We start from the raw sequence: 21,460 nt of genomic DNA, 5'->3' as shown, positions 1-21,460 counted from the left end.
TTTGGAGACAACCAGGACCTGGATGACGGAGAATCTCTACCGATTTTTTACAATGACATTTGTTGTCTGCTGAACCAAAATCCAGATGTTCCGCTTCTGCAGCTCAGCATTGCCGTGCCCACTGCATAGTTTTCATCTCGGCATCATGGTTAAACTATGGCTCCCTAGAGGAACGTACAGGAGCCCATGCATGCTACAAAGCACCAAATCTGTGCATTTGGGCTGTCCTGCAGTTGCAAACAGTGTTCGGTTCCAAGCCACAAGGGTGAAGCTTGAGCCACGCCCGGCGGCCAACCCAGCACCAAGAACGCGCAGGAGAAACTGGCGCGCGCCCGGAGGCGCAGCCAGGCTGATGTACGCGCGCATACCTTTCACCCCACCTCCTCGGCTGCGCCTGCGCGGACGGATCCCCCTCCTCCCCCCCCTCGTTTCCCTCCCCGTCTTCCTCCTTTCCATTTTGCCGGCGTAACCAACCTTGATGACCTCGTCTTCGTCTCCTCCTCCTTTATGACATTGATGGGCACGTCAGCCGCCCAATGAGCGCGCGGCAGGCGCCGAAGGGTCGCTTGGCAGCGGCGACGGCGGACTGAAGGAGGCGGGCTCTGCCGCGGGTGGGGTCGTCGTTTTCTGTCCCCTCCCCCTAGCATGTTCGGGTGAGGCCTTTTGGGGCGCTCGGGGCGGCGTCTCGGGCTCAGTGTGGGCGGCGGCAGCGGCCGGGGATGCGGCGGCGGCAGCGGCTCTTCTTGATGGCGTCGCCGCAGCTGCCGGGCGCGGCCGGACGGAGGTAGCCGGAGCCGCGGCGAGGCGGGCCCGGTCGGGCGAGCGAGCGATGGAGGATCAGGCGGCGCAGGAGGAAGGCGAGGCCGAGATCCAGGAGCTGCACGGGCCCGAGCACTGGTTCAGCCAGTGGGAGCGGCAGTGTCTGGCCGAGGCCGAGCAGGACGACGGCGGCGGCCTAGGCGGCGGCGGGGGCGTCCCTCTACCACCCGAACTGCAGGACGACGACGAGGCGGCCGCCACCGCCACCCCGCAGCCGGAACCCAAGCAGCAGAAGCTCTGGCACCTCTTCCAGAACTCGGCCACCGCCGTGGCGCAGCTCTACAAGGGTGAGCCCAGAGCCCCCCCGCCGCACGTGTGGATGCCCTGACACGTGTCGACACGGGCGGGAAGACACCCCCCCCACGGGAGGGACTGTCTCCCCCCCCTCCGCGTCTTCTCCCGGGTGGGAATCTTGGGAGTGGTCGTCCGAGGCCCGGCCCGGTTGCCCCGCCGGGCGCCCTCAAGATGGCGGGAGGCCTCATCACCGCCACCGCCGCCGCTTCTCTTTCTTTTCCTCTCAGCCGGTGAAAGGAGCGGCTCCCCGGGGTTAGGGGGGACATAATGGATTAGCCCATCCGTCCCCCGTCCCTGAGGGAGGGTGGGCTCGCCCGGGCCCTTGGCCCCTCCCATCAACAAAATGGTTGGAGGGGGGGTCGAATACGCGGTTGGGAAGGGCCTTAACGGGGGGGGGCGCTGCCGCCGCCAATCGAACAGACGTAGTTTCCCTTTTTTAAAGAAGGGGCGTCCTTTTTTCTGAACCCCCCCACCCATGGGGGCGTGTAAATGGACGATTCCGCCCCGCTCACTTTTTCCTCCCCCCCCGGGCGGACTTGGACTCTTCCCGGCGGCTTCCGTCCTCCTTGAGCCACTTCTCTCCCTGCCCCCTCCCCCCATTTCCTGCGCTTCCGTCCCGGCGGCGGCGGCGGCGGCGGGTGAACAAAATGGCGAAGCCCAACATGGCCGGGCCTTGAAGAAGAAGGAGCAAAAGAGGAGGTTGGGGGATGGGGAGGGGAGGTTAGGCGGTCACGGCGAGGCTCACTTCTCCCCTTTGCTCTCCCTCCACGCGCAGACCGCGTGTGCCAGCAGCCCGGCCTCTCCCTTTGGGTGCCCTTCCAGAACGCGGCCACCGCCGTCACCAACCTCTACAAAGGTGAGCAGGGACAGGGGGGGCACGGGGTGGGGGGGAAGGAGGAGGGGGGCTAGACGTCCTGGGCGGGGAGCCTCTGGGTGTGGGGTTGCCTGGTGGAACAGGGCAGAGGGAGAGAAGCAGGGTGGGGGTCTGTGGGTGGCGTTTTCCAGTCAGAATAGAGCTGGAAGGGACCTGATTAAAGCAGGAGGCCCTCTTACCATTCCAGAACAACAGAGGTGGAAGGGACCTTGGTGGTCTTCTAGTCCAACCCCCCTGCTTAAGCAGGAGGCCCTCTACCATTCCAGATTAACAGGACGTTAGTATCAAGATCACATGAAGTGATCATAAGTAATCAATAAGTATAGAAATCATCTGAAGTAATAACAGAATAACAGAGTTGGAAGGGACCTTGGAGGTCTTCTAGTCCAGCCCCCTGCTTAAGGCAGGAGACCCCCTGTCCAGTCTCTTCTCAAAAGCTTCCCGTGATGGAACGGTCACAACTTTTGGAAACAAAGCAGTTCCAGTGGCTCTCTAGAGAAGCCCAGCTCTCTGTGCTCTCTGGGGATTCTGGGATCCCCAGGAAACACCTGGAAGAGGGAACTGCAGTCTGGCTCCTCACTGACTGCCTTGAAGGGTCAAGTGGCCCTTGCAAGGTGACCCTTCAGTGTCTCCTTTGCAGCCTATGGTGTATGAATGTCAGGGGCAAAGCCAGCTCTTCTCCAGGACCTGAGAGAGGACGGAGTGGTTACAATTGCTTTGATGCTTAGGACCTTTCTCCTCTCAAGATTCAACATTCGGGGGCCGGCCAGCTTCAAACTGGTCTGTATGTGACTTCACTCACCCCAAGGCCAGGAGCTGCTGGGGCCATTGCCACTAAAAGACTATGGTCACTAAAACGTTCCTCAGTAATCTTTTATGAGACCTCTTTCGAAATTGAGAGTTGGTGCGGATTGCCTCTGAATTTCGTGCTTGGTGTGGAAAAGAATGAAACTCTTGACTTTGGGTTTTAACAATTAGACTGAACTTTATAGAAATGGCTTGTTCATATTATGAAAAAGCAAAAAGTTGTGATTTGATGTTAATGCCTTCTTTTACTGTAACAGAGAGAATCAGAAGTCAATGCTGCTTTTTTTCTTTTTCTTTCCTCACTTCTTTTTCCCCTCCCCACCTAGCACTGCTTTTCTATTTGCTTTGTATTTTGTATTTTATAATACTTTATAACTCAATAAAATATGTTAAAAGAAATTGAGAGCTGGGAGAAACTAGAACTTTTGGGTAGAACAAGAGCATTTCTGTGAGTCAAGCAGATTCAGAAGAGATCCTGAGCTAGCAATCTTGTAATCCCATCAGGAGTGTATTATAGGATAACTGAGTTGGAAGGGACATCTTCTAGTTGCCAATGGTATAGGAGACCCTGTAGATCCAATGGTATACAAGGCTTGCATAGTTGTCTCCATTTATTTCAGGGTACTGTTTTTTTAAAAATTTTGTTCCAAGTGTTCATTGTAGGGTGCGTGGAGGCAAGTGCTTCTGTATTTGGGAGGTTTTTGTGGTTTGTGGATATACATGCGTTTGTGGGCTTTCTTATGGAATGCTTCCTGAGGACAAAAAAGAGTATTTTATCTGCTGTTTGCCCCAAACTCCCTGGATTTGCAAGAGGTTTGTTTAGGATATAGGAATAGTGAAGGGTCCCAATTTCAGGAATAACAAAGTATCTTAGAATGAATTATGTTTATAAGCCAGGTTCAAGCTGGGACTTATAATGTGATTTTGTTTAAATGATTTGCCTCGAATGCTGATATTCAAGTGACATTTAAAATTGAACAGATTCTACTATGTGCACAGCATACAGTATTTCAACACATTATCTGCGGCTCATTGCCATACATCATTTGTATCATTATGTACTACAAAATAGTTGATCAGTCCCTTAACTCAGTGAATTTTTGGAATCTTCAATTTCTAGGTAAGCTTGACATAATCTAGCTTCTCATGGGAAAAATGTTGTAGTTTTCCAGGGAATGAGTCTTCATTGTTTGGCTGTGCATGGTTTGAAATATTAGAGATACTTGTGTGGTTATAACCCTGTACTATTTATACTGACTTTTAAATAAGGTTAGATCTTCATGTCTAGTTATTTCTCATCTTAGAGAGTGTGGTAGAAATCGACTTATTTCTAACTCTGGAGTAGATGGGCAGAGAAAGAAATTTTAGATGTTATGTTAACTTTCTATTACTTTTTTCTATCCTTTAACTGTTACAGCGTTTTTGGAAAATACTCATTCTGTCAACTCTATAAATATTCTAGTTCCATACTAATTTATAAACATCTGTAAGACTGATTTAATAGTCTTGGGTGCTTCATACTTCCACAAACTCCGTGAGTGCTGAGAAATTCCTTTCAGCTCATGGAGAAAAAGAGAAGACTCCAGAATATGTTACTACTGGCTTGACCTTAAATATCCTAAAGTACTTCCAGTTACTCATAATAAGTACTTGATCACTGATTGGCAAATGCTGGCTCAGCCAAAGCCCGAGTTGCCTCGATAACAAGTTTGGTGACCCAATAAATAAAGGTAACAATATTTTTATTGGACTTTGCCATTCCTACATCATGTGAATAACTTACTTTAGAAGCCATTGGTGTAATTAGATGATGCCGTCTGAAGTGGCCAAATGGAATGCAGTGCTGAAAACAGCCACCATTTAGTCATCCAGGGAAGTATTTGCCAGCTCAGCCAATAGTATTAGTCAGATCTCTTTCTCTAATTGGCACCAGCTGCCATTTTGTTGGCTTATCACTTGGCAGTTGCTGGGTTCAAAGCCAGATGGTTTGTCTGCAGCCTGTGCCTCTTGCTAGAAATCCAAGCAGTGCATGGAATTAGCTGGGAAAGAATGTACTGGTAATCTAGTCTTGCAGAAGGACAAGGGATGCCATCTCCTTACTCTGCATTTTTATAATCTTGTGAAAGTATAGAGGAGAATCAGCGTCTTCTGCGTATCCCAACCTTACCCATATTTATAATGCATCTTAGAATTGCAGGAATGATATCTCCCAAATTAGAAAATTCTACTGCAAGACATTGGGGCATAAATTGCTCCATAAATTGTTAGCTAAGCACAGTCCTGATCAAAGTTGTACAGATTAGTTTTTCCTTCTCTTCTTTCTCTTGGTCTTAGAATCTAGTCTAGTGATATGAGGACTCACTCTCTTCCTACTCTGTGTATGTGAGTGACAAAGATTCATGGCAGGTAAAAAGGACTTACTGGATGGACTGAGACATCATACTAAGTGGTAATTGCTTGTTTGAAGATTGGCATATTATATTAAATGAATCATTTTAGTCCAATTTAAGAACAGTAGTTATGTGGTCTATGACTTAATATGCCATGTGAACCTACTTGTGCAACTAGTGGGTATGAGAGATTGCACATGTTCCCTGTTGGCTTCCTGTTGGCATCCAGCTGGCCCTTGTGGGACCAGGATGTTACCCTTGCAGGGGGATTTTGGTCTTATCTGACCATTTGTTCAGGTGTTTAAATGGCAGCCCTATTTTTAGCAAAGAAGGAAAAGGCATCTTTGCTAAAAGTTCTGTCATGATTTTTTAGTTGTAAAAAGCTCGTACGGAAGTACAGACCATAAACTCAGAACTCTGTAACAGCAATTCACTCAGTAGAAGGTTTTAAAAGCTTCCACCCCAAGCTCCCCCATCTTTAACAAAAGAGTTAACCTTTACATATATTTTGGGAAGAATAAATATTCCAAAGAGCTTACATGGAGGAGATTGACTCCCTCCCCAAGAATGAGCATTGCTTTCTATACATTTGTACTGTTTTTATTTTCTGTATATATAATTTTAACTTAATTTTGAAAATCCACCTACCACCATGTGAATGTCCTGATACTGGTAGAGCCCGTGTTTCTGGGAACTTATATGGATTATCAAATGTTGATTGTGTTTGTAATGATGACATTGCTATGGCACATGTGGCACCCTCTTTCTTAAGTCACCTTGTATCTGAGAAAGACAGATGTAAACATATAGTGCTTCCCCTCCAGTTTTATCCCGTAATAATATTTTGAGGCTGATTTAGCTGAAAGGATGGCTGGTCCAAATTTGCTCTAAAAGCTTGGATAGCAGAACTTGGGTTTCCCCAGTCCTTGGCTCCTTCCTATAACCTATAAATCACCTTAGTTTTTGTTGGATGAGCAATGAAGTGGATCTGCTTGGAAGGGATCTAGTCTTCATGGTTTTGTCACAGGTTTTGTTGGATCTCTGGGTTTACTGTGGACTCATTTAGACAGTTTATGTTTCAGTGGAACTTCAACAGCATTTGTGGGGAAAAGTCTGCTTTATGTTCTTGAGTAAAGAAAAACACCATTGTAAAGATGAATTAAGAGTAAGAACAATGTCAAATTAACTGCCAGTGTTTTTTTCATGGCAGGGTTGTGTTTTATGCCAGATGTTTCTGCTCACTCTGAATATACAATACGCATTATAGAATAACATAATGAGAGTCATATGAGAATTGTCAACCTTTATGAATTCTTAATAATGCTGTCCTTGGATAAAAGAATTCAGGAACTGAAGTTTTGGCCTGGAGCTTTTTAAATCAAGCAGATTGCTTTCTTACTCTGTCTTAGCTCCCGTGAGGATCAAGAGTGATTCACTGAGACCTACAGTTAGTAACATCCATGGAGAAAAGTTCCACAATGGATCATACTAATGACATATGACTATAACATTCATCACAATAGGAACATGTATGACCAATTGTATAATAATAATGTATTAGATCATAAATTTTGAACTGGGAATGCATATTGGGCTCGGCACACTAAGAGCCCCAAAGCTGAGACAGTGTAATGTGATCGGTAACATTTTTAATTGTGCCCACCAGTTTCTTTTTGTTGCAGAATTACACAAGTTGTCCATTTATTAGAAATGCTCTTATTTATAAGCATAGCATTGGCTGAAGGTGTTATCACATTAGTTTGTGCATAGGTGGGTCAAAGGAAGGTGTCTTGGCCTGAAGTCTTCATTTACAAAATGTCCCAGTAATGTCTGTGGAAAACAAAGACTTGTTTTTAGTTCAAAACAACATGTGACAATTTGACTGTCGTAATAGTGTTAAGTTTTACTTGTGCTTAATGTTGCGGAATGCGGTATCATATTCTCAAGAGTCTATTTTAGAAGGTAGCTTACTCTCCCATCAGCTGAGGCTGCAGCGTGGATGGCATTCTTAAGCACAAAGTGTTGGTGAGTAGTTATGGAAAGTACAGTTTGAACCTGCTGATTATATTTTCAAGGTTCTGCAGAACATTGCTTCGTGCAATCTGTAGAAGCCACCTCTTTCGTTGGGGAAAAAAAATACTGTTGCCCAGCAGAAATATGTGATGTATAAGTATTAATAGCAGTTGTGCCTTGGCGGGGGAATAGATTGTTTCTGATGAATAAAGCTGGATAGAAATATTACTTCAGGGAGATTTGGGTCTTGGTTGGATTTGATAGTCAAATTCAAGAATAGAAATGAGGTTGTTTTTTATCCTTGCCAGCCTGATATGACTCTGGAATTAAAGTTCCCATTCTCTTGAGAAATTGCTGCCCTCACCTAAAGGGGGATTAATTTATTTATCCCACTTTTCCTCCCGAAGCACAAAGAACAATTAATTCTACTGTCTTCTAAATTCATTGCAGTCTAATTTCTGACTCTATTTTCCATCACCTTCACTTCACTGAAACTGCCCTTGAGTTAACTGCCCAATTCAGTTTCCCTTTCTACCATCTTAAATCCATTTGATTGCACCCTCCTATTTAAATCCCCAAATGCCATAGCTCTTCATCCTGCTGACTTGTTTTCCCTTTCATAATTTCTGGTCCAAGAGCCCTGCTCTCTCTCTTCCCTTCCCCCATCTTAGCAGGGCTCTGTGGCTGATGCTCCATTAGCCATTCTGGGCAACGTTTCAATTGAACAGTTTCATCAATTCCTATTCTGTCTGTCAGTATTAACTATCATCTAAATAGAGTCTTGATTTTGTCTAACTCCTGTTTATCCATCCAGCCTCTTAAGTATTTTTCTAATAGTTCTGTTTTGGAGCCTCAGTATCATCTCAGGCTTAATATCTCTTGAGGTTGAGCTTATCCTTTATCCGTGATGGCGAACCTATGGCACACGTGCCAGAGGTGGCATGCAGAGCCCTCTCTGAGGGCATGTGCACTGTTGCCAGCTGGTCTTTCTGAGTGCCAAAAAACGGCCTGAAAATGCCCCCAAAACGGCCAAAAAACAGCCATTTTGGGGCCGGTTTCCAGCCAAGTTTTTGGGCCATTTTCAGGCTGTTTTTCAGGCATATGCACCAGCCAGCTGCATGTGCACATTCTGGTTTGGGCACTCAGTGCCGAAAAGGTTCACCATCACTGTCCTATATCTTTCCAAGGGTCAGGTCTCTTAGTTTGCATTTCTTGACCATCAGTAACATTTGCCTGTCAATCCGATGCTGCTTTTTATGTTCTCTTTTCCTTCCCAACCTTCCCCCTTCGGTTGTCAGATTAGGACTTCTCTATATAACGCTAATTTTGGTCTAGTGGTTAAGGCACCAGCTAGAAACCAGGAGATTGAATTTTAGTCCTTCCTTAGGCATGTAAAACATGGCTGGGTGACTCTGGGCCAGTCTCTCTCTCTCACCTCAACCCACCTCACAGTGGGGTTGTGGGGAAAAATGGGGGAGTAGTTGGTATGAAGGGGATCCTTGGTGCTCTCTGAACTTGCTTGGCCATTACCTAAACTAGTAACGTAAGTATGGGTAGTAATGAAACATCTGCAAGAAAATAAGCAAACTCAGGGAGCACCAAGGACCCCTGGACTACAAACATTCTCTTTTATTGGCATGTTTGAGTTATTTGTAAAAAAATAAGGTGGGACAAAAGAAAAATATCTAATCAAGAGAATAAAGCAGATCTTCCTATGTATTCCCTGCTCACCTTTCACTTTGTTGCTATTTCTTCATGCCCATGCAGAACTTTGCAGCTGAGGTGCCACTCCCTCAGCCTCTGCATGGCATGGGCTCCACATCTGGATTCTGAGCAAGCCTGGCCTTGTTTTCAGCCCTCTCTCCTTGGCTTGGCTTCTCACATTGCTTTGTCAGCATACGTGTTCCTTCCCTTGCATAGAAATGCCTCTTGGCCGCCTGGTCACGTGTCCCCTCCAGAGGCAGTCCATGTTAGAAAACCCACCTGGTTCTCATGGCAAGGGAGTATTCTAGCTCTGTAGGTGCAACTGAAGTGATATCGATGCGCTGCTTTTGTCTGCTGCTCTCCCCCTTTTCATTCTCGACATCCTATTATTGTAAGTTTTTTGGACTAGATGCCAGTTCTATCAGTATCTGTGGATGGGGAGTTAATAGAAAAATAGCACTAGAGTGAGATTTGGTCCCTTGTGAGGGTATCACTCTGGCTGATGTAAACATGCATTCCATTTAAAAAAGTATCTTTGGAAACTGTATGGCAAATGTGTGATGCTGTATTTGTTGGGCAAATATTTTTTCCTCTCCGGTTCCTCTTTATTGCCTTCTTTATTTTACATCAGGACTCGTATTGCCTATACCCAAACCTCTTGCAAATCAAAGAACCAAAGAATCACTTGGCTACTTTTAAATCTGATGCTGCCGTTGCCATTTGGCAGCTTCAGCAGATCTGCTCAAGAGAAGGTTTGGGTCCTTGGCTGTTCCATTGGTGGATGGAAGTAGTGAAATCTAGGCAGGTGGTTGAAGGTTGCTTTGTCCCACCTGCAGAGTTTACTTTGCTAATCATTGTTCACTCTAGCGGGCAGCGCTCATCTCCGTTTCAAGGCCATTGAGCCAGCGCTGTCAGAAAACATTTCCCAGTCCTATGGCCAGCATGACCTTACGGAGCCCTGTTACCTTTCCACCCAGGTGGTACTTATTTATCTACTTGAATGTGCATGCTTTCCAAATGCTAGGCTGGCAGCAGCTGGGGCGAGGATGTAGTTTGGTGCTTGGGTCTCAAACCCGGACTGCCAGCTTTCCAGCCGAAAAGCCCAGCATCTTTAACCACTGGGCCACCATGACGCCCATTTATTTATTTATATCTCACCTTTATTATTTTTTAATAACTCAAAGTGGCAAATACACACAATGCTCCTTTGCACACAATAGTCCTTTCTCCTCCTATTTTTATGAGGTGACTTGGGCTGACAGAGAGAGAAGATTATGTTTGATTTTCCAAAAAATTTCAAAGTGGTCAACATTGATTTTTGTTACATGGCATAAAATAAAAACAAATGCAGAAGATGTGTCATTTGCAGAAAAGCAAATAGGCATGCTGCTAAGGTATGGAAGTTCAAACTGTTATCAGGATTGAAAGTGTATATTCTGAGTTTTTGCCCACCTTTTGCGACCTTCTGACAAGGAAAGTCAATGGAGAAGTCAGATTCACTTAACAACCGTGTGACTAACTTAACTGCAGTGATTCACTTAACAACTGACACAAGAAATGTCGCAAAATGGGACAAAATTCACTTAACAAACATCTTGCTTAACAACATAAATGTTGGGCTCAGTTGGGATCATAAGTCGAGAACCACCTGGAAGCAATATCAACTGGTATCCGATATTAGCAGATGGCTCCAGGTAGAGTCTAAAGTTTAGGTAGGGCTAAGTATTTATTGTGTTTCTATTTATGATTGTTGAACTTACTAACAAGCTGGCTGGGTTGGATTTGTGTAATTTTTTTCCTCCAGTGTGGAAAACGGTATGGAAATAACTGCAATTTGTTAATCAGTTTTTAATATTGGATTGATCTTCCATTCATTCATCCTAGCCACAGGGGAAGCTCAAAAAGCATTTCAGGGGTGCCAGTTCTCTTTGGCTTTGCTTCTAGAACAAGGGTCTCTAACTTTGGCAACTTTAAGTACCTCTGCTGACTGCCGGATAACTGCAATTTGGCAGTTTAAATCTCACCAGGCTCAAGGTTGATTCAGCCTTCCACCCTTCAGAGGTGAGTAAAATGAGGACCCAGATTGTTGGGGCCAAGAGGCTGACTCTGTAAACTGCTTAGAGAGGGATGTAAAGTGGTATATAAGTCTAAGTATAGTATTGGTATAAAGACTTGTGGACTTCAACTCCCAGAATTCCTCAGCGAAGCTGGCTGAAGAATTCTGGGAGTTGAAGTCCACAGGTCTTAAAAAGTTGCCACGGTTAGAGACTCCTGTTCTAGAAGGCCACTTATATCTGAAGCTGCTGCCGCCTGTAGTTGAGCCAACACCTAACACATATTTCTTTTCTTCCAGAAAGTGTGGATGCCCATCAGCGGAGTTTTGACGTAGGAATCCATATTGGCTACCAGCGTCGTAATAAGGATGTCTTGGCTTGGGTTAAAAAGCGCAGAAGAACTATTCGCAGAGAAGACTTAATCAGCTTCCTGTGTGGAAAAGCTCCTCCTCCACGAAACTCTAGAGCTCCCCCAAGACTGACTGTAGTATCCCCTAACCGAGCGACATCCACGGAAACTAGTTCTTCGGTCGAGACGGACTTGCAGCCCTTCCGGGAAGCCATAGCTCTTCATGGTAATCATGGTTTCTGCCTCCCTCTTCCCACTCCTCCTCCCCTACCTTTAAAAAAAACATTGGAAAGAAGCACTTTCCTCTCTTAAGACCGTTTCAGAGCTTCTGTTTTATTTTTTTTAGATTATGGCCAGTGATACAGACTGTAAAACATTAAACCGGTTCTCGGTAGGTTAGCGACCGAGGTGGGGCTGATGGGTTCTCCTTTCCAGGCCTGGCAACTCCTTGCAGCTGTGGGCCTCTTGCAGGGATGACTCAGGGTTGTTCCTTCCTCTGGTGACCTCAAATGCTCTGAAAAAAACAGATGTTTCTTACCAGCATTAATAGGTTAAAGTGAAGGGAACACGGTTAAGTCAGAATGAGTAGCAGTTGATTATCCGGAGTGTTTTGGAGGAGGAAGCTTGGGTGGTGTAGAAAGCCCAGGAGATGGCCTTGAAGGGAGTTTTCAGATGCTGCTATGGAAACGAGGGCCAACACATTGCTTGAGGCCCGGGAAAGGCGATCGCATTAAGGAAGCTCAGTCTGGCTTCTCCCAGATTCAGAGGGAGAGAGAAAGAAGTGAAACGCAAACAGACTTGCAGTTCTTATATATATAAAAGGCTGTATGTATGTATATACCGTGTTCCCCCAAAAATAAGACAGGGTCTTATTTTTTTTGACCCCCCCCCCCAAATTATGGCCTTGGGCTTATTTTCTGGGGCAGGCAAGAAGCGAGACGCGCCTTTTATCTTTCCAGTTCCGTCGTGTTCCTCGCCATTGTGTCTAGGGAAGCCGCTGGTAAAAAAACTGTTCTCGGGAGTTCTATCAAACTTCTTGAAGTTGCGAGAAGGGTTTCTTCTTCTTTTTTCTTTACCAGGGGCTTCCCTGGACACAATGGCGAGGACCGCGGAAGACCTGGAGAGGTAAGAGGCGTGCCTCGCGCCCCAACACCGCCCACCCCACCCCAATGGTAAAGGCAGCCTGACTGGTTCCCTTCCCTGCCACCCCTTTAGCCTCTTACCTGTTCATCCCCACTGCGTTCCTCTCCCTTTCATCCAGTGAAGCCCCTTGTAAAAAAAAAACTCGCAAGTTGTCATGAGGTTTTTTTACAAGGACGAAAGGGCAAGAAACGCAGCGGAGCTGTCAGTCTCCGGTAGCACTAGGACACACGTCTCACTTCTCCCCCCCCCCCCCGCTACCCCTCACTAAAGGGACGTCGGGGAAGGGAAGCAGCCAAGAAAAGTGCTTCGCGCCCCATTCCCTCCCATGCAAAGAGCCCGCTGCAAAAAGTGGCAGGCCAGCAATGCGATCACTCCCTCCCACCTGTTCCCTCTCGCGCAAAAAAAACACTGCCCACCCCATCCCAATGGTAAAGGCAGCCTGCCTAGTTCCCTTCCCCTTTAGCGAGGAGAGAAGCGGGGAGAAGCGAGGTGTGCCTCTTACCTGTTCAGCCCCACTGCGTTTCTTTCCCTTTCGTCCAGTGAAGCCCCTTGTAAAAAAACCATCACAAGTTGAACTCAGGACGAAAGGGCAAGGAACGCAGCGGAGCTGTCAGTCTCCGGTAGCACTAGGACACTTCTCCCCCCACTGCTACCCCTCACTAAAGGGACGTTGGGGAAGGGAAGCAGCCAGGCAGCCGTTATTATTGGGGCTTGGTGGGAGGTGTTCTTTTTGCGTGAGAGGGAATGGGGTGCGAGGTGCGTTGCTGGTCTGCCACCTCCCCCCCACACCCCCAATGTAACGGCTGCCTGGCTTCTCCCCTTCCTCGACGTCCCTTTAGCAAGGGGTGAGGGGGAGAAGCGAGACGCATGTCCTAGCGTGGAATGGGACTGTTCTCCTGCTGCCCTTTGCCCCCAGGATTTCTCCCCCAGTCATCCACCTCTATCACTTCACCTCCACTGTTAGGGACCTGGCTGTTCGTCCTGGGTAATGGGATTCCTTCTCTTCCGTCCCAGGCCCTTCCTCACGGCCTTTGGGAGAAATACTTTTCTAGCTTGGACCCAAGGCAACTGGAGACTCAACACAAAACACTTTCTCCCTCCATGCCTCTCTCTCCCTTCCTTTCCTCCGATTGGCTGGTGGCTAACTGTCTCTTGAGCCCAAAAGCCCGGGGTGAAGAGTATCTCTCCCAAAGGCCCGTGAGGAAGGGCCTCGGACGGAAGAGAAGGGGTCCCATTACCAACGCCGGATTATCGGCTAGTATAGCCTAAGATACAGCTAGAGATTTCTTGGGGAGCTGCTTTCTTGAGCTGGTTTTACCTTGTTGGGCTGACCCTTCAGTACCTTGAAAATATACCTTATTTAAGTTTGGCAGAACAGTTTAGCTTCTGTGGTTCTTTACCAAAGAAGGAGGGGTTTTTTTTGGGTGGGAGGGAGAGAAATAGCTAGTTTGATAAGGTTTCGTTCAGAGGCTGATCTTGCTGCACAAAGCATGGAAGCGGGCATGTTTATTTGGTAATGTGATTTATGAGCGTTCATGGCTTATATGACTCTACTTTTGGTTGGCTATTAGTTGTTTGGTTGCTTCAGAAAACCCTTCGGGTAGAAGGAAAAAAAATTCTACTTGAGGTTCTCCGTTTCATTCTTCCAAAGCAGGGGTGAGGAATTATGGCCACTTTAAGAACCAGTCATGTTGGCTCAGGAATTCTGAAAGTTGAAGTCCACACGGGTGGGTTTCAACGGGTTCGCGGCGGTTCCCGCAAACCGGTTGGTCGGCAAACCCGGAAGTAAGTAACTTCCGGGAACAGCGAAGGGCCCACGCGCCCGCCTGCGCTCCTTACCCGGTTTTGACGAGTTCTGCGCTTCCACGCATGCGCAGGATGCGTACAGCGCCTGCGCGATCCTCCAGGAGCAGCTGGAGCATCGCACAGATGCTAGTACGCATGCGTGCACTGCGCGTGTGCACGAGGATGCCGCCGGCCCCGTTCCAACCGGTTCGGGTGAGAAACCAACCCCTGAGTCCACAAGTCCTATAAAGCGGCTGTAGCACCCCACCTCTGTTCTAAAGAAACAAAATACTTCCTTTGAACTTGTTCCAAAATATTCGTCTTTCAAAACACACCAGTTGGATAGAGATAGTCGGATGGAGGATATAGTCTGATGCAGTTGGAAGAGTGGATGCATCATTTGTGGATGCTTTTATTATTTTTTAATCAATGAGGGAAGCCAGATTTGTTTTAACCGAGTGATTCACTTAATTTCTGATGTGACCTGCTGAACAACAGAGGTCGAGGCAAAAAAGGTAAAATTGGGCATGACTCATTGCCTTGCTTAGCAGTGGAAATTCTGGACTCGGTTCTGGTCGTAACACCATCTGTACAGAATTTAAATATCTTGCTTGAAAATTACGCAGAATTGTAGATTTCAAAATTCTTTGACAGATGAAAACTGCTGAGGAAGCATGTCAGGGAGAATTTTCTATCTTTGATCTCTGGAAATGAAATAGAAGCTTTTTAAATATCTGCTCTTCTGCCATGCTGCATGCCAACCTGTAGTAGAGATTTCATTTGCAATTCGATAAAAGTTGCCGGTTTCACATCCTGCTCAGTGCGCCGATGTTGCTGCAGCAGGATTAATTCAAATCGCAATTGGACACCATTTTAATTGGTTTAAATCCCTGCACGTAACTCATTGGGATTAGAAAGCTATCTCATGTGGAAAACAACCCTGATGGTTTTCCTCTTGTTAACTCGGTGGGCAAACCTATTCTGACTGCTAAGATGGCAGTTTGCCCCCAATGGCTTGAATATCGCTTTGCTTTTGGAAGTAATCAAAATGGCTGGCGATATCTGATTCTCTTCAGGTTTCTGCTCCCTTCTTGCCAGGGAAGCTGGCAGTGAAGAGAGGTGTGATTTATGCTTCACAAGGCATATATGCTTGAGTTTCCACATCCCTAGTTGTCAAAGTGCTGAAGAAGCTTGGCTCCGCTTCTTGAGACTGGCTTGCTAGGCAGGATAGGCAGTGCTGTTGCTAGGTAGGTGAGTGGTTGGGGTGATCTAGAGCAGGCTGGTATTATTGCTTAGTTTTCAAGTTTTACAAGTTTGCTTGCCTGTCATGGGGCGAGGGAGTTAAAGTAACAATATGTTTACACATTTGACTTGGATGCTCCCTGCAAATGAATAGAGGAGTGTCACTGCATCTCCTGGGTCATCATCTGTATATCTGTTGCTCTATAACTGTGATGGCGAATCTATGGCACACGTGCCCAAAGTGGCACGCGAAGCCATATCGCCTGGCACACGCAGCATTGCTTGTTCCTCTTCTGGGTTTCTGGCACACATGGGAAGGCGGCGATTAGCTGGTCTTTGTGCATGCAGCAGTGCCAGAAACTGGAAGAGCTGGTCTTCCATTTTGAGCATGCGCACCAGCCAGCTGATCATCATGCGGTGCCGAAAAGGTTTGCTGTCACTGCTCTCTATAGTATTGGTTGTAGCAGCTAAGATCACTTTGATTCAGGTGCTGCCAATAAAGAGTCCAGTCCAGCCTTGAGCTCTAAGCTTTTGATTTCTGGATGTGGATGTTACCTTCTTTATGCTTTATTTCCTGGCCAATGCACGCAACTGGAATTTGAAATTGTTTAGGGTGTCCTTTAGCCTCTGTGAAACCTTCAGCTAGAGAGATGTCAGAAGTTGGTCTTTGTGTAAGTTCAGTGTAAGAAGCTTTTTTCAAATGACTTTGACATTTATAGATTAGGTGTTTGTTAGAATGTAATGAAATTCACCAGTCCCTTCATAAATCAAGAATTTTCTTTTCATCCTGAACGTAGCAGCAATTAAAAGTGTTCAGTCAGTGAAGGCTTTTGAATTGTCATCATAAAAGTCCAATTCCTAATCTCTATGTATGCCACCAGTATTTTTATATTAAGCTGTAAAGTAGTGTAGAGTAGAATATGGAATGGAATTCACAACCAGCGATGGGATTCACTTAGGTTTATCACCGGTTTGCAACTGTGAGCGTGTATGCTTGTGTCACGCGTGCACCTTATACACTTTGCTCGTGTGTGCGGTGTGCACGCATGTGTGTGGCATCGAAAATGAGGCTACACAGGACGTTTTGGGGGCAGGGTCCAACCACAATTCGGCACCATCGGTTTGGGTTAAACTGGTCCGAATCGATTGAATCCCACTTCTGATCATATCACATGGGGAATTTTTCATGAAGATGAAGATATTTACTGGTAAGTATGTGTGTGCCTCATTGCTGAAGCTCAAGGCCAAGAAAAGGAAGAATTCCCCAAAGTGCTTAGGCAATGTTACTGAATTTACAACCACAACTCTTGGCAGCCAGAAGTTTCCTTTCGTAAGGACTGAGACAAAACCATGAAGCAGAATATTACCAATTATTCAACGTGGTCTCCTTGTGCAGAGTTGGTTTGCCTTGTAGTACTAGATTCTAGCTCAGTCCAGGGCTGTAGCGAGAGCTGCCTGCTTATGGCTTTCCGAAAGACCTGGTAGAAAAACCTCATGGCACATGTTGTACTTTTTAGTTGGTGAGAGATGCTAAGTCCAAGCGGTCACCCATCATAAAGCGACTTCTTTGGATTTAGCCTAGTGTTTTTGTGCTTCCTGGCTTGGAAGAGGAGAGCATGATTTGGTTTCTGGTAGCAAATATAGGGCCAGGCAACTTTATGGTGGGCAGAAATGGGACTTTACATATAGTCTAGTCTAGTCTTTATTGTCATTGTACAAAATAAATACAACGAAATTGGTTTTAGCCTCACTGGTGCAAAATTATAGTGGAAACGAAAAAAGAAAGAGAAAGAAAAAACTACATACGTTTCTATATGTGTGTGGAGTGATTGTGGTTGTATTTAAAAGTCTGACAGCCCAAGGATAGAAACTATTTTTAAACCTATTTGTTTGGCTGGCTATACTTTGATGTCTTCTGCCCGATGGAAGAAGTGCAAAAAGACACTGACCAGGATGTGAATCATCTCTAAGTATCTTCCTTACTCTGCTAAAGCAGCGAGACCTGGCGATGTCTCCCAGTGGTGTCAGAGGGCAACCAATGGTTGCTTCTGCTGAATTGATCACTCTCTGTAGGGCCTTCCTGTCCGCAGTTGTTCAACCAGCATACCAAACTATAATGCAATATGTGAGGATGCTCTTTATGGTGGACCGATCTTTGGACAGATAAGAGCCTTAGTTGATAGGGCAACAAAGGTGAACGGAGTATAATTTTGTTTCAAAAACCATTCAGTCTATTCTAGAATTTCATTATGTGTTATCCTCTTCAAAAGGATTGTTTTCTGAACTTCTTGCATCCCTGGGTATGAGGTGGCCTTTCTGTGATCGCACTCAGTTATATTTCTCTCTTTTAAGTTTGCTGAACTAAAAAAAATAGGTAGAATTTTGGAAAAGCAGAACTGGCAGCTCCAAGTAACTGGCATCTGACAAGGTTGCTTCAAACTTAGACTTTCCAGGCTAAGAAAAAAGTGTTAATTAAATAGCTAAACTTAAATGATAGCATGATGGTGAGATGTTCCAAATGAACATAATTTGTGTCTGGCAAGTGGAATGACTCTTTTCTTGAGAAATCATTTCTGTAGCACTGGAGGCTAACATTTTTGGCAGGTTTACTTGTGTCAAGAATGTGAAAATAATTTGTGGGGAAGTGAACTGCCTTGCACTTCTTGACATTGGAAAAAACCAAGTTTTTAAAATTAACAATGTGTTTCCATGCATATTTGCTGATAGGTACTGTATGTCCTATTTTTTTACAAATAGATTTATTGTTTTGTAAGTCCAATTTATTACTTAGTAAGCCTTAAAAGCAAAGGCATTTAATTTGTGTAAAAAGCACAATGTTTTCAATCTTTTGAAGAAACAAGAGGTCTTTTGGGAGACAGTTTAATTTTAAATGTATTGATTTTAATTTTAAATGATTAAGTTGCTCAAAATGAAGTAGGCGTTCCTGAGTCTTAACGAGTATACCATGCTTTGTTTTTGTTAGCAATAGTAAGCAGGCAAAAATTGTGAAACAGGCAACCCTCCGTATGTAATAAAAGTATAGCTTGGACTCCATCCTCCAATGAGTCAAATAGATATGGGAAAGCATTGACTTTCTGAAAAAGGGGCAAAGTGTAGACTACAGACGATCCACACGAAATACTTTCTTAATTAGCCTCATTCTCTGAATCTGAATTAGGGTTTTTTTATACTACTTTTCAGTCTTTATAGTAGCAGAAGTCATTGCAACTTCATAATAGAAAGCAGTGCTGTAGGACAGTGATGGCGAACCCCCAAAAGGGCCTTGGTACTTACCTGATACGCCTCTTCTCATAGTGGGGGAGGAGTAGCCAGGATGGGTTAACCTTATCCTCTCGTTGATTGGACTGAGTCAGATAAGCTCTTGGTATACACTCCTGGTCCACCAGGCTCCGCCCAGTTATCGGCGAAGAACTCTATCCGACCCGTTGTGTCATCCACTCCACACCTTGTTAAGGTTTCAAACTTTTTATTGAATTATAACTTGAACATATTAGTGCAATATCCATCATAATTCTGTTACATTACCATGACAGGGAGGGTCTGGTTACTCCTCCCCCACTATGAGAAGAGGCGTATCAGGTAAGTACCGACGTCCTTTCTCCATAGTGAGGGGAAGAGTATCCAGGATGGGACGTACCAAAGCTAACACGTCCCTAGGGAGGGTAACATACTGAGGGCCCCTGGCCACACTAAGCCTGGTGGGGTGTGTCCCCCGCTCTATGAACCTCCTGTAATATCCTGCGACCAAATGAAGCATCCGCCGAGGCAAAGGTATCCAATTTGTAGTCCCTCACGAAGGGTGAGGAGGAAGACCACATGGCTGCCCTACATAGCTCTGTCAATGAGGCCTGCGTTGCCCAGGCTGGCGTGGTGGCCGCACTTCGTGTGGAGTGTGCTGTGATGGGGCTCGGTGACTGTATGCCCTGGGAATGGTAGGCCGTAGCAATGCAGGTCCTCAACCACCTGCCTATGGTGGTGGAGGTCACCTTGCCCAGAGACCCCCAGTTGGAATGAGATAAACAGAAAATTGGGGACCCCTGTGGGGGGTTGCTGGCTGGAACCCATGCCCACCTGTGTGTGTGTGGGGAAACCAGAGGTGGTAACCCTGTGGTAGGGCTGATTCCAGGGAAGCCGTATGCAGGGGGGATTGCCACCCTTGAGGAAGACCCCAAAGACCTGATGTGTCAATAGGGATCCTTGCTTGCAATGTGGTTGCCTCCCCTGTAGCCCTACCTGTTGCAGGGACTCCAGGGGCCTTCCCCTTCTATCCCAGGCCTGGAGTGGGCTTAAGGCCACTTGCCTTTTTGTAGAGCTGCTCCAGCTTCCTGTGCCTTCGCCTTTCATACTTAGATGGCTTGGAAGGCTTGTGACCACCCTCTGCCTCCAGCTCTGCCCTGGGGGAAAGGTGCTTCTTTTTATCTCTGGCCTTCGTTCCCCCGCCCCCTTCTGGGCTGCCTCTGGGGTGGTCACTAACCTTGGTTGCTCCTCTGCCCCTCTGGTGGGGCTGCTTGCTGTAGTTGCAGGTAGTTGCAGGTCTCTTTATTGCCGTTGGGTGTCGCCATCTTGGAACACGCGGCTCCTTCTGGCTTCAAGATGGCGCCCGTGCCAGGAGACTTAGGGCTCCTCTTTTAAAACTCCTGGTCTTGCAGCTTATGCTCCAAGGAGCTGCCATGTGCCCCTGCCGCCGGTTTCCCCGCTTCCTGGCACCGTTAGAGCCTTGGCTCTGCCCATGGACCCCCATCAATGAGGTGGGCTATATGGACAATGGCGTGGGCGGCCCACGGCGTTTGGGAAGCCACGGTTCACTGCTCAACCCAGTGGGGAGCAGCGGAGCGTTCGGGCACCCAGCAGAGTTCCCACAGTGAGGCTCACCTGGGCGGGGGTCCAGCACCGCCCTCGCTTTATGGTAATTCAATTCGCGCCCCGCAGCGCTTGAGGAAGCCGCTGTCGGGAGCGACGGAAAGTTCCAATGCCGCTGGTGCCATCGCAACAGGGCTTGCCTTTGGAAGGCTTGTGCCCTTTGTCTCCTGGTCGCCCGGCAGATTTCTTTTCTGAGTGATGCTTGTCTCATTCAGAGGCCTGAGCAGCGTGCTGCACCCAGGGGGGCTTTTGGCAATTCTTTCGCAGCTCAGGGAGCTTCCAGCTTGCCTGCAGTTGCTGTGGTAGGAAGAGAGATGAATTTTTTTCACTTTCTTTAGATTTCTTCAAATTTATCGGAGATCCAGGATGGCAAATCATCCAGTTGAGGGACTGAGTCGATAACGGGCGGAGCTTGGTGGACCAGGGCGTATACCAAGAGCTTATCTGACCAGTCAAGAGGCTACAAACCTTTGTTTCCTCCCTGTAGCTCACCCAGCAGCTCATGTCAAATCCTGAAGCATCCTTATTCAGTCACCACACCTGCCCGGATTCACTTATTTTTATACGTCCAAACAACAAATGGGGTCTGCCTGGACCAGTGTTTTTTGTACCTTGACAATTGTAACATCTCTGGACATCAACTTGCAAAATTTCCAACGCTGTGTTAGGACATGTTTACAGGTAGTCCTCGAGTTATGAATGTAATGGAGCCTGCCAATTATTTCGTAAGTGTGAATCATGCAACTTGATCATGATTGCGCCCTGCTTTCGACCTTGGTGGGCGGAGAGATTAGGCAGGGCAAATGTAGCACCTCTGCTGTCGTTCATAGGATGAACGATGGCTGTGGTGCTGCAACATTCATAATTTCAGGACTAGTTCGTAAGTACCGTATTTTTTGGAGTATAAGGTCACACCTTTTTCCCTCAAAAAAGAGGGTGAGAATCTGGGTGCGTCTTATACACTGAATATAGCATTTTTGGCCTCCCAAAACCCCTTTGCAAAAATGGAAGTGCATAGCCCTTAGGAGGCTTCCAGAGTGCTCCGGGGGGGGGGAGGGCAAAAATGAGTGAAAAACGGGCTATTTGTTGCTCGTTTTTCCCCCAG

General features: G+C 46.5%; 1 protein-coding gene across 2 annotated transcripts in view; it reads left to right on the top strand.

Annotated features, from left to right (window-relative positions):
• The first annotated feature begins 634 nt into the window (after nt 1-634).
• The window catches only part of C14H16orf72 (chromosome 14 C16orf72 homolog), a 50,148-nt gene continuing 29,322 nt past the window's right edge, over nt 635-21,460 (top strand). The window contains exons 1-4 of one of the 2 annotated variants that reach the window (XM_032230452.1): nt 635-1,106; nt 1,889-1,969; nt 11,255-11,530; nt 12,384-12,429. In XM_032230452.1, the coding sequence (XP_032086343.1) occupies nt 830-1,106; nt 1,889-1,969; nt 11,255-11,530; nt 12,384-12,429 (680 nt within the window). In that variant the 5' untranslated portion in view covers nt 635-829. The remainder of the gene's footprint in view (nt 1,107-1,888; nt 1,970-11,254; nt 11,531-12,383; nt 12,430-21,460) is intronic. The other variant, XM_032230451.1, reaches the window with a different exon arrangement.

This window comes from Thamnophis elegans, chromosome 14 (genome assembly GCF_009769535.1).
Source record: "Thamnophis elegans isolate rThaEle1 chromosome 14, rThaEle1.pri, whole genome shotgun sequence".
NCBI lineage: Eukaryota > Metazoa > Chordata > Lepidosauria > Squamata > Colubridae > Thamnophis > Thamnophis elegans.
This window is presented reverse-complemented; position numbering and strand designations above follow the sequence as displayed.